General features: G+C 34.5%; 1 protein-coding gene across 1 annotated transcript; it reads left to right on the forward strand.

Moving 5' to 3' along the window:
• Positions 1-69: 69 nt before the first annotated feature.
• Positions 70-5,410, forward strand: LOC149199357 (uncharacterized). Its single transcript, XM_089400553.1, has 6 exons — positions 70-1,494; positions 1,615-1,964; positions 2,367-2,483; positions 2,619-2,778; positions 2,992-4,497; positions 5,282-5,410. Exons 1-6 carry the CDS (start codon positions 70-72, stop codon positions 5,408-5,410), a joined length of 3,687 nt encoding a protein of 1,228 aa, XP_089256679.1.
• The last annotated feature ends 8,307 nt before the right edge of the window (positions 5,411-13,717 follow it).

Below are 13,717 nucleotides of genomic sequence, written 5' to 3' on the forward strand. Positions count from 1 at the left end.
ACTGTGTCCACGTCACCAGGGCTGGGCCATCATAAGTGGTATCAGAGCTAGTTTCTTGAGTTAGAACCAATGGAACAGGTAGAAGGTGAAGGTGAAGGAAGAGGAAGAGGAAGAGGAAGAGGAAGGGGAAGAGTAGTCCGGAGGGTAGTAGATGATGGACTTCGAGAGGAGATTCGAGTTTTGCGTGAAAGATTGGCAGTGGTGGAAGCTGGGGGAAGAAGAAACCCAGCAGATGACAGTGATGAAGAAGAAGTTGAACCAGAGGAAGAATTAGAGGGGGTGACACCAGAATTCAGACTGTTGAAGTCGGTTTTGCTGTCAAGTCATAAGCCAAAACATGAGTTGTCAACTTATGACGGAAGTCTGTCCGCAGACGTGTTGTTGGATTGGCTAAGTGAAGTCAACAAATATTTCGAATTCGAGGAAACCAGTGAGGATAAGCAGGTGAAGTTCGCCGCCACCAATATGAACGGGCATGCGTCCTTGTGGTGGGATAGCGTTCAGGCGGAACAGAGGAGGCTTAACAAACAGCCTATAAAGAAATGGTCTAGAATGGAGGCCAAACTGAAAGAGAAATTCTTACCACAGGATTATCAGATTATGCTGTACAGGCAGGTACAGAACTTGAAGCAGAGGGGAATGACTGTGAAAGAATTTACAGAAGAGTTCTACAAGTTAAATTTGCGAGCAGGATATGTGGAGGACACCCCGGAGAAAACAGCCAGATTTGTGAATGGCTTAAGGGGGGAAATCTTAGATGAAATTGGTATCCTTTCACCCCGGACAATGGAAGAAGCCTATCAGTTTGCACTGAAGGCAGAAGAAAAGATTAACCGGAAGCAGAATGCCAGGAGAGGAGGTGGAACTGGCAGGGGAAAGGGTAAAGTGTTTGGAAGAGGCCGAGGTACAGGTCCAAGTGAAGAAAGCAACAGCTCTAAATCTGCTGGAGCGACAGAAAAAGACAATAGCACGAGAGGAGGACGACCACCTCAGCGAGGGCGAGGAAATGGTCGGGGCAGGGGAGCTGTCCAGTGCTATCGCTGCCACAAATGGGGGCACAAGTCTTATGAATGTCCTGAAGCTGAACCAGCAGGCGGAAGAGGAACTTATGTTGTTCAAACAGAGGATGCTGAGACAACACCTCAGGAAGCAGAAAATGCACCAAAGACAGGTGAAGCTTTGGTGTTGAACAAAGTGCTGTTGAAACCAGCAAAGGAGATTGCAGAACCAGATCAACGTAAAGCTTTGTTCCGCACTGTCTGCAAGTCGCGGGGCAAGTGCTGCAAATTGATTATTGATAGTGGGAGTACAGACAATCTTGTGGCAGTGGAGATGGTAGAAAAGTTGGGATTGAAGAAATTAAAGCACCCTACACCCTACAAAGTGTCATGGCTGCAGAAAGGACATCAGCTGTTAGTCGACGAACAATGTGAGGTAGAATTTCAGATTGGTAAGTACAAGGATAAGATCCTTTGTGATGTCATGCCAATGGATGTCTGTCACTTACTGTTGGGACGACCTTGGCAGTTCGATAGAAGTGCAGTTCATGACGGGAAAAAGAATTGCTACAAGTTTGTTAAAGATGGGATCAAGCACACGCTTGTACCCATCAAGGAGGAAAATACAGCAGAAGCCAGTGGAGTGAAGGCATTGCTGTTGGGAGGAAAGGAGTTCGTGAAACAGATTGAGGACAGCGAAATCAATTTTGCTGTCATAAGGAGACCAAAGGCAGTAGTATTACACACACAGCTATCAGATTTGCCTGAGGAAGTTCAGCAGTTACTGCAAGAATTTGGGGACATTGTGGTGGATGATCTTCCCAATGAGTTACCACCAAGGAGGGGTATTAGTCATTGTATTGACTTTATACCAGGTGCAAGCTTACCAAATAAGGCTGCTTACCGTATGAGTCCCAAGGATCATGAGGAAATTAGGAAGCAAGTTCAGGAACTACTTGATAAAGGGTTGATTCGAGAGAGTATGAGCCCTTGTGCAGTACCGACTGTTTTGGCTCCAAAGAAGGGAGGAGAATGGCGAATGTGCACAGACTCCAGAGCCATAAACAAAATTACTGTCAGGTACAGGTTTCCCTTACCAAGGATGGACGATATGATGGATTGTTTGAGTGGGGCAGCCTATTTCTCAAAAATTGACCTGAAGAGTGGATATCACCAGATTCGAATACGAGAAGGCGACGAGTGGAAGACAGCTTTCAAGACAAACGAAGGCTTATATGAGTGGCTGGTGATGCCATTTGGATTGAGTAACGCTCCCAGCACATTCATGCGTTTGATGAATGAGGTATTGAAGGAGTTTAATGGGAAATTCGTGATAGTTTACCTGGATGATATTTTGATTTTTAGCAGGACTAAAGAGGAGCATTTCAGGCATTTGCAGAGTGTGTTGAGGAAGCTGCAGCAAAACAAGCTGCTGATTAATCTGAAAAAGTGTACCTTTTTTCAGCGAGAACTAGTGTATTTGGGGTTTGTTATTGCAGAAAATGAACTAAAAATGGATCCGGAAAAGGTGGCAGCTATAGTTAGCTGGCCATCACCAAAGAGTTTATTTGAAGTCCGGAGTTTCCATGGACTAGCCAGTTTTTATAGGAAATTTATCAGAAATTTCAGCGAGATTTACGCACCTATGTTGGACACGATCAAGAAGGCAAATCAGCCTTTTCGCTGGACTGAAGCGGCAGAAAGTAGTTTTCAAACTTTGAAGAAAAAGATTACTGAAAGACCTATATTGAGACTGCCAGATTTCAACAAACTTTTTCAAGTTCGTTGTGATGCCAGTGGGACAGCCATTGGAGCAGTCCTTAGTCAGGAGGACAGACCGGTCGCTTTCTTCAGTGAAAAGCTAAATGAGAGCAGGCAGAAGTACTCAACCTACGACAAAGAATTTTATGCAATCATACAAGCGTTGAAGCATTGGCGGCATTATCTACTGGGAGATGAGTTTGTTCTGTTTACAGATAATTCTGCCTTGCAGTATATTATGCAACAGCATAAATTGAACCACAAACATGCAGCTTGGGTGGAGTATCTGCAGAATTTTACATTCGTATTAAAGCACATTAGTGGCCAAGCGAATAAGGTGGCAGATGCACTGAGTAGAAGAACATTGCTTTTACAGGAGAGCACAATGCAAGTCTTGGGTTTTGAGCATTTGAAGGAGTTGTATCAAACTGATACCGAATTTGGGGAGGCATATGAAGCCTGCCAAAACCCTTTGTTAAGGAATGATAGCATGTGGCTAGACTATAATCTACAAGAAGGACTGCTGTTTAAAGGAGGACAACTGTGTATACCCAACTGTTCTATGCGGGAAAATATAATACAGGAGAAGCACAGTGGAGGACTGGCTGGACACTTTGGTATCGACAAGACGATTGCTCAAGTACAACACTTCTATTTTTGGCCGAAACTGCAGCGAGATGTGCAGAGGTACTTGAGTAGATGCAGAGTTTGTCAGCTAGCAAAGGGTCATAGTCAAAACACTGGTCTTTACTCGCCATTGCCGATTCCGAGTCGACCATGGGATTCAGTGAGCATGGACTTCGTTTTGGGTTTACCAAAGACACAGCGGGGCTTCGATTCAGTCATGGTTGTAGTTGACCGATTTTCAAAAATGGCACATTTTGTACCTTGCAGGAAAACCAGCGACGCTACCTATATAGCACACCTATTCTTTACTGAAATCGTTCGGTTACATGGACTCCCGAAATCCATCATCTCTGATCGGGATGTAAAGTTTACTGGTCACTTTTGGAGAACTCTGTGGAAAAAGTTAAATACTCAATTGCAGTTCAGCTCTGCTTATCATCCGCAGACTGATGGTCAGACGGAAGTCGTAAATAGAAGCCTAGGGAACTTACTTCGCAGTTTGACAGGAGGAAATTCCCGGACATGGGACCGTGTACTTGCTCAAGCAAAGTTCGCGTACAACGATTCACCTAACCGCAGCACCGGTTACAGTCCGTTCCAGATTTTGTACGGCATGCATCCGCGAGGGGTGCATGAATTACGGGATTTGGGGAAACTCGAGAAACGGAGCGCTGATGGGGAAGAATTCGCTCAAGCAATGAGCAATTTACACGAACAAGTCAAGCTGAAATTGCAGGACAGCAGTCAGAAGTACAAGCAACGAGCTGACACAAAGCGTCGGGAAGTTCAGTTTAACGTTGGGGATGAAGTCCTTGCGTATTTACGTAAGGAGAGATTCCCGAAGCGGGAGTACAACAAACTAAAATTCAAGAAGATCGGCCCCTGCAAAATCATCCGCAAATTTTCTGCGAACGCTTACGAAATACAGTTGCCACCTGAGATTGGAATTTCTCCCATTTTTAACGTGGCAGATCTGTTTCCCTATGTCGCCAACTCAGAGAATGATACAGCAACTACAGTGCCACAGAAAGACAGCTATGAGGAAGATTCTTGGACAAGACAATTACCAAAGGCACCACCCCTTGAGATCGAAGGAATTCTGGATACACAGGTAGCTAGACGCACACGCAGGAAAGAGTATCTGCGATATTTGGTCAAGTGGCGGAACCGTCCAATAGAGGACAGTTCTTGGCTCAACGCAGCGCAGATAACTAAAGCAGGCTATTCTGTTGACGACCTCATGGAACGGAGCCATGACTTTTTGCCACCCCGGGAGCCTGATGCAGGAGCATCCAGCTCCGAGGAGACAGAAGACCGATGACTGACTCATGGTGAAACAGGACACGACTCCAAGAGTGGTTGGACAGGTCATCAAGGAAAGAAACTGGTTGTTGTCTTTTGTTAATTATTGTTCATTTCTTTTTTTTATTTTCAGAACAAGTTAAGTTACTGGTTGTTAACTTAGGAAACCAAAAACTGTTTAGTTAACGTTTTGTTTAAAGAAGCAAATGACAGTTACAGAATTTAGTTTATAGACAGTTATATTCCATGTAGTTTAAAAATGAAAAGGACGGATGTAACAGGAACTTTTTGGTTCACCTCATAACGAAATAAGAAGAAACAGCAAGACGATATTCCAAACCCTCTGTAACAGAAACATTGAATTCTTTTCTGAGATAATCTACTGTTAATTATCTTTCCCATATTGTACATCTAAGCACTACTGAGTATTTGTTGTTTTTAGAAATGAATTGAGATAGAACGAAATTTATATGCTGTAACTAGAAATTTAAGAGCGTTACAGGCATCGAGTCAAAACCATAATCTACAGTACCAGAACTAACACGCAGGCAAGGTAGCGTAAGGCAGACATACTTAACAGTATATGCGTGCAGAGTATTACAAGAATAAAGAACGACACAGGCATCAAAGCAAGCCCAGGTTGCAGTCGTAACAGCACAGAACCCGCAAGCAAATACAAGGAGCAACACGGCCATTCACAAATCAAATATAACAGCTATTAAAGAAGAGGTAACAGTTCAAACCATACTGTTTCTATTAATAGAGCATTTCATAAGTCTTTACATACAGAAAGTTCGACAAATAACACAGAACCATGTATTAAACCCGGCACCGCCGTAACAATACAAGTTCCAAAACCTTGTTGCATTGAGACCGTATAATGACGCAAAGGGACACAACCCAGAGACTGTAAACGCCGGCAAAGGGCACGGCTAACCCTATATAACTTAAGCAACAGAAAACTACAGCTAACACCATATTGAGCAAACTATAGAAATGCTGGAGCAGGAGTAAACCCTACCCGGTTACAAAGGGTACCAGGGTTGGAAGAAATCGAAGACTGCAAACTTGAAACCCTCGTGAGCAGGTCTCCTAGTCAACCTGCACAGAAAAACAATTTGAGTTAGTCCGTTTACCAACCAGAACAAATATCAATCTAAGAGAACGAAAGGGCAGCAAGGTGCGAGTGGAAAGGAACTACGAACTTACCCACGGGTCGACGGAGATTGCTGAGACAGAACCCAGTGCCACAAGCTGAGAATGCACAAAAACCTGTAAGTGTCGACAATAGGTGACAGAGAAGGGTAAAACATAGCACGAGAGTTTACCTCGAGGGCAGATAGAGTTCGGAAGAGCGGCAGTTTCGTGGTCGCAAACACCTGTACAGAACTAAGGTTCAGAAGTTGAAAACCAAAAAGACTTCTACACAGAATCCATGAAAATATAAACCACTTACCACAGACTTCCGAACAAAGCCATTGAAGATAGCAGCGCAGGTGAAGGATTCGCATTTCAAACAGAACTGTAACCAGTTTCGGAGCAAAGGGTTCGTTGGGCTATCGCACAGTGAGCATCGCCACAGCAACGCGGAGAGCGCAACAGCAGAATGACAGAGTGAAAATGAGTTAAGGATAACCCTTTAGGGTTTGACATAGGCGGGAAGTCATCCTGACTAGACGAGCCGGTGACTATACCCAAGAACCGGCAGATGAATGTTTTAATGCGCCTCGGATTGGGGGCCAGTTAAAGTCCACAAGATATTTGTCCGCGCACAAGTGACCAGGTGGGACTGAAGTGAGTCACGTGACTGTGTCCACGTCACCAGGGCTGGGCCATCATCCCACAAATAAGGGGGTCTCATACATCAATTTGGTGTCCTAGTATATATATATATATATATATATTTAACTAATTACACATCTTCGGGACCGAGAGGTGTATTCTACAACTCAATATCAATTTGGTGTCTGGCTTGAGGGTCCCTTATCCCAAAAATAAAGGGGTCTCATACACCAATTTGGTGTCTGTCTTGGTCGTGACCTTAAAATTGGATATATATATATATATATATATATGTATGTATGTATGTATGTATGTATGTATGTATGTATATGTCTGCCCCACGAGGGACACATTCTGCAAACTTAGTATGAGGGGATGTGTAAGTATGTTACCTCTCTAATAAAATAATAATGAAAAAATAAATAGAAATAAAAATAAAAATTTCCTCCAAAAACGAAAATGAAAATAACCATATAGATAAATTTAAAAAAAAAAACCTGTAATACAATTAGACAAAAACAATGGAAATTATTGCTCCAAATTTTTATTATTATTTATTTTAATTAAATATTTGTAAAATGAATTTTTAAAAGAAAAATCATATCTTATAGAGATATTAATCTTTAAAAACATAAATATTTCCATATCAAAGTTGTAATATTTGAAAATATTATTTTGATGTAGTTTTATTATGAATTTTTTATCATACCATGTAACAAAAAATTATTAAGTATAATTAATCTTGCACGTTTAATATTAATATTAATATTACTATTATTAGATTTAATAAATAATATTTTAAGGAAATGTTTGCAACTGAGCGCATAAAAGATCCAGAGTTCAGATTAATCTAGGTTGATGTATATATATCAAATTTCTCAAAGTTCATATATTTCTTCAAATCTCTCACAATTCAAACATTTCTTCAAATTTTGTACTTCAAAAAAAGTTTGCATCGTAAGAAACTTAATTCTCTAAATATTTTATATATCTAAGATTAAAATAAACCTACCTAATTCCTAACCATTAAATCATTATTTGATTGTAGTTTGAATAATATGATTTACAAAACACTTATAAATAATGTTAAGTTACAAAGATATTAAAACTACATGAAAATGAATATATATATATATATATATATATATATATATATATATATATATATATATATATATATATCATGGGAAAGAATTACAAATCTATTTCATTTTTAACAACATATCAATAAAACAAATATTTTAATTATAAGAAATTTTTATTTGTCAATAGTTTATATATATATATATAATATTGACATTACAATATATTAATTAATATAGAAATTTAGATAATTACATGTCTTCTCATAGTAAAAAGTGAAATTATATATACACATCTCCTTCATTTTTGTAATACCAATAATTAATAATACTTGTATTTAAAATTAATTATAGTTAACATTTAATTATATAAATCACACATCTTCCTCATATTGAAATATAAAATTTATCTTGATGCAATAAAAATATAAAAAAATAAAAACACTTTGATCCATCTCCACATTTAATAGATCCATATATATATACTTACTCATCTAGCTCATTTTTAAGAAAGTTTTATTTTTAACAATTTTATATAATATATATACATAATTTACATTGAACTAATATAACTTGAGTATGCTTGATGGTTAAAAACATGTGTTGCCTTCTACGAGGTTAGAGGTTAAAAATTAGAAAGGGGTAGAGTATGTATGCCTTCGTAGTAGTCAAATCACTTGGGAAGTGGGTCCCTTGACTCCTAGATGTGCATTCTACAACCAATATGAGGAGGATGTGTAAGGATGTCACATTTTCAATTTTTATTATTATTTATTTTAATTAAATATTTGGAAAATGAATCTTTAAAAAGAAAAATCATGATATGTTAAAATCTTTAAAGACATAAATATTTCCATGTCAAAGTTGTAATATTTGAAATATTAATTTGTTGTAGTTTTATTATAAATTTTGTTATCATGCCATGTAAAAAACATAATTAAGTCTAATATTAATATTAATATTAAATTTAATATATTATAATATTAATATTACTATTACTATTACTATTACTATTACTATTAGATTTAATAACTTTGGAATAAAAATTTAAGAATTTTTTTGCCTCTTGGCCCATGAGAGATCCAAAGTTAAATGGATATAGGTTTGTATGTATATATATATATATATATATATATATATATATATATATATATATATATATATATATATATATCAAATCAGTTAAAATATTTCTGCAAATTGTCACCCTTCAAACATTTCTTCAAATTTTATACTTCAATAAAAAGTTTGCATCTTAAGAAATTTGATTTTCTAGATATTTTCTAGATCTAAAATTAAGATAAACCTACTTGATTCATACAAACAAATACTTAAATAAACCTTAAATGATTATAATATGATTTACAAAACACTTATGAAAAATGTTAATATTGAGTTACCAAAGACATTAAAATTACATGAAATGTTCCTATTTCACGAAAAAGAATTATAAATATATTTCATATTGAACAATACACCAATAAGACAAATATGTTAATTATAAGAAACTTTTATTTTTCAATAGTTTTATGTAATATATACATAATTAGCATCAAAATATATTAATTAATATGAATATTTAACTAATTACATGTCTTCCCACATCAAAAGTAAAATTATATATACATGTCTCTTTCATAATATTAATAATTAATAATACTTGTAATTGAAATTAATTATATATATCTATCTATATATATATATATATATATATATATATATATATATATATATATATATATATATATATTTATTTATTTTTGTTTTTATTTATTATAGTTGACATTTAATTATATATTGAGTTGGTAGAAATTACACATTTTCCTTGTATTTAGCCATATAATTTGCCTTGACACAATAAAAATCTAAATAAAAAAACTACTTTGATCCATCTCCACATTTACTAGATCCATGGTTTATATATATATATATATATATATATATATATATATATATATAAACTTCATAGGAAAGGAATTATACATCTAGTTCATTTTTCATAAATTTTTATTTTTAACAATTTTATATAATATATAAATAGTTATTTTGAACTAATACAACTTGACTGGGCCTAATGTTTAAAAGCATTTTTTCCTCCTAAGAGGTCATAGGTTCAAAACTAGAGGGGGTAGAGTATGTATGCCTTACTAGACTTAGTGGTTAGATCACTTGGGAGGTGAGTCCCTTGTCCCACAAATAAGGGGGTCTCATACACCAATTTGATAATCGGTTTGGCCATGACCTTAAAATTGGGTTATATATATATATATATATATATATATATATATATATATATATATATATATATAAATTAACATAGATATTTAACTAATTACAAGTCGTCTTCAGGGTGGAGACACACATTCTACAAGATATAAAAAAGAAAAAGAAAAAAAGGTAATGTCTGCCTAAGCCCAAAATAAAAATGAAAATAAACATATAAATAAAAAACTACAATACAATTCAACACAAAGAATCTAATTCATTGTTTCTTTTAATTAAATATTTGTAAAATGAATTTTTAAAAGAGAAATCCTATCATATAGATATATTAAAATCTTTAGAGACATAAATATTTCCATGTCAAATTTGTAATATTTGAAAATATTAATTTGATGTAGTTTTATTATGAATTTTGTTATCAAGCTATGTAAAAAACATCATTAAATCTAATATTAATATTAAACCATTTTTTTTATCAAGTAAGTGTGGAACCTTCCATTAATCTAAACAAAATACATATTGTACACTTCTTAACCGAAGCCGAGCAAGGAAAAACCTAGCTCTGTGACACGTCAACAAACAACTGGGATTAATATTAATATTAATATTATTAGATATAATAATTTAAGGAAAGGTTTGCAACTAGGCCCATCGAGATCCCAAGTCAAATGGATCTAGGTTGGTGTATATATATATATATATATATTACAAATCTATTTTATTTTTAACAACACACCAATAAAAAATTGTTTTAATTATAAGAAATTTATTTTTCAATAGTTTTATATAATATATACATAATTATTTTAATTGATATAGATATTTAACTAATTACATGTCTTCTCACATTTAAAAGTGAAATTATATATATATGTTGTAATATCAATAATTAATAATACTTGTAATTAAAATTAAAATTTTATATATATATATATATACATATATATGTATGTATATATATATATATATATATATATATATATATATATATATATATATATATATATATATCTATATATATATATATATCATTATTATTGATTACAGTTGATATTTAATTATATATTGAGTTGGAAGAAATTATGTATCTTCCTACAAGCATTTGTTTCTTTCTTCCAAGTCATAAGTCATAAGTTCAAAACTAGACGGGGTCCACCCAAAACAAAAATGAAAATAACCATATAGACAACAAAAACTACAATACAATTCAACACAAAAATCCAAAATTAATTTGATGTAGTTTTATTATAATTTTTGTTATCGTACCACGTAAAAAACATCATTAAGTCTAATATTAATATTAATATATTATTTTTATTAAATTTAATAACTTTGGATTAATAATTTAAGGAAATGTTTGGAAATCTGTGGCATGAAAGATCATGAGTTATATATATATATATATATATATATATATATATATATATAATCAATCTCTCACAGTTCAAACATTTCTTCAAATTTTGTATTTTTTTTCACCTTAAAATTTTTGATTCTTTAGATATTTAATAAATCTAAGATTAAAATGAAGTTATTTATTTTATATCAACAAATACTTAATAACCCTTAAATCATTATTTGGTTGTAGTTTGAGTAATATGATTTAAAAAACACTTATAAAAAATATTGAGTTACAAAAGACATTAAAATTACATGAAAAATGAATAATTACACACATATATATAAACTTTATGGGAAGGAATTACAAATCTATTTCATTTTGAACAACACAACAATAAAACAAATATTATAAAATTACATGAAAAATGAAGAATTACACACACATATATATAAACTTCATGGGGAAGGAATTACATATCTATTTCATTTTGAACAAAACACCAATAAAACAAATATTTTAATTATAAGAAACTTTTATTTTCAATAATTTTATATAATATATACATAATTGACAATAAAATATATTAATTAATATAGACATTACGTGTCTTCTTATAATTAAAAGTGAAAGTATATATACACGTCTTTTTCATTCTGACTTGTAATATCAATATTTAATAATACTTGTATTTAAAATTAATTAAATATGTATATTTATTTTTGTTATTATTTATTATATTCAACATTTAATTATACATTGAGTTGGAATAAATTACACATCTTCCTTATATTGAGCTATAAAATTTGCCTTGATGCAATTAAAATCTAAATAAATAAAAATGCATTGATTCATCTCCACATGATGATGATGATGATGATGATGATGATGATGATGATGGTTAACGTCCGCTGAGACCAAACATTGGTCTATCGACCTAAAGAAACAATTATTTATTTTGATTTAAGATTTTATTCCTGTGCTCTAAAAGCTTGGAGAGAAGCCTCCCGAGCTCACTATAATTTTGGTATTGTAAAAGGTTAGGAAGGTCAGTATTGTAACAAAGATTGTGAAAGTAAGATCTAATGTGGTTGTATGTGGGGCACTCTAAGAGGAAGTGGTTTTCATCCTCGATGTTCCTATTCTCACATATATGGCAGATCCTTTCCATCCATGGCATTTTAGGAATTGCCCAATGCCCTGTTTCACTATGAAGCTCAGTTTCACTATGGAGCTCATGAGAATTCGTTCTAATCTTTGCTATATTAATTTTCTTCTTTGAGCTAGTTAAAATAGAGAGATACTTTTGATCTTCTAGGGTGGGGTTGATGACCTTTTTATAATAGTTTAATTTTCTTTTAGCCGCTAAATCTTTCTCACACCACATTTTTTTCTTTGAACTTAGAAGTAACAATATCTTTAATGTTATTTATGTTTTTCAATGCATCATTCTCGTTGATCTCCCAATAGTTTAACCAGGCCCTTGTGTCTTTATGCCACCCCCGATTGAGCCTTAGGTGGTTTTGGCTGGAATTTAAAGCTAGCTTAGGAAGTCTATGATCGTCTATGTTATTGAGTTTGTGCTTGTACAACAGAAACCTAATCATAGCTAGGCTCTCAATAGGGGAAAGACCTGCTTCTATAAGGAGAATATGATAGGGTGTATTACTTTTAATTTTCAGGTTATAAGTTACAAAACGCTTCTAGATTTCCATCTCTCCTAACCTTTCCATCTCTGAGATCGCTTCTAGCAGAGGAACCAGGCTCTCCTAAGCTTTCCGTCTCTGAGAATTTAAGGCGAGATCCTCTCACTAGCTTTGGGGAGAGCCGATCTCACAGTAGCTAGTAACCTGCAACCCTTTGCTAGTGCCATTTTAATCTTCTAGGTGGTGCCATCTTAATCTTATTTGGGAAAGGGGTTCGTGGGGATTGTGTCTGGAACAAATTATTGTGTTATTACAGGTTTCATATAATCTTGGGACTACTATTGCAAACCCTACATAAATCTGCCACAGAGATCGCATCTAGTGAAGGAATCATGAGGTGGCTGCCAACAATTAGGGTGGTATATTGCCCAGCTCCAGATCGAGCAAAGAGAACCATCGTGCGGGGTCTGAGGACAAGGAATTGGGATATACGCAGGTTGTATACTCTGATCCCACGGTTGGAACGCATCCTCACACCCGGCAAGAGGCAATATTACTGATTGGCGTAAGCACGGGACGTTGAGGTGGCCTTGAGGGCAAAGGCATAGTAACATCAACATCGATTGCAAGCATGGCACAAATCGTTATTCAGCAGTAAGTATATTCGAGGGACTGGTGTTGGCCAGTGGATAAATTATGGCCGAAAATAAATAGCATAGCTTGCTATAGGGAATTAATTATTTCTCTGTAGCTGGGTTCTAGATCTAATCTTCTGCGGCTAGATCTAGATCTAATCTTCTGCCTTATTTATCTGTGGCTGGGTCTGGGCTCCCACGCTGTGTTTCGGTACTCTACGCTATCTCACGTTGTGGGGTTATCAAAGGCAACAACCAATTTCATAGACAAACCACCTGTTCAATCTTCTGCGGATAGATCTAGATCTAATCTTCTGCCTTA

The sequence above is a fragment of the Pinus tabuliformis genome, chromosome 2_1, assembly GCF_031772625.1.
Source record: "Pinus tabuliformis cultivar Carrire ecotype Pingquan chromosome 2_1, CPIR1, whole genome shotgun sequence".
NCBI classification, from domain to species: domain Eukaryota; kingdom Viridiplantae; phylum Streptophyta; class Pinopsida; order Pinales; family Pinaceae; genus Pinus; species Pinus tabuliformis.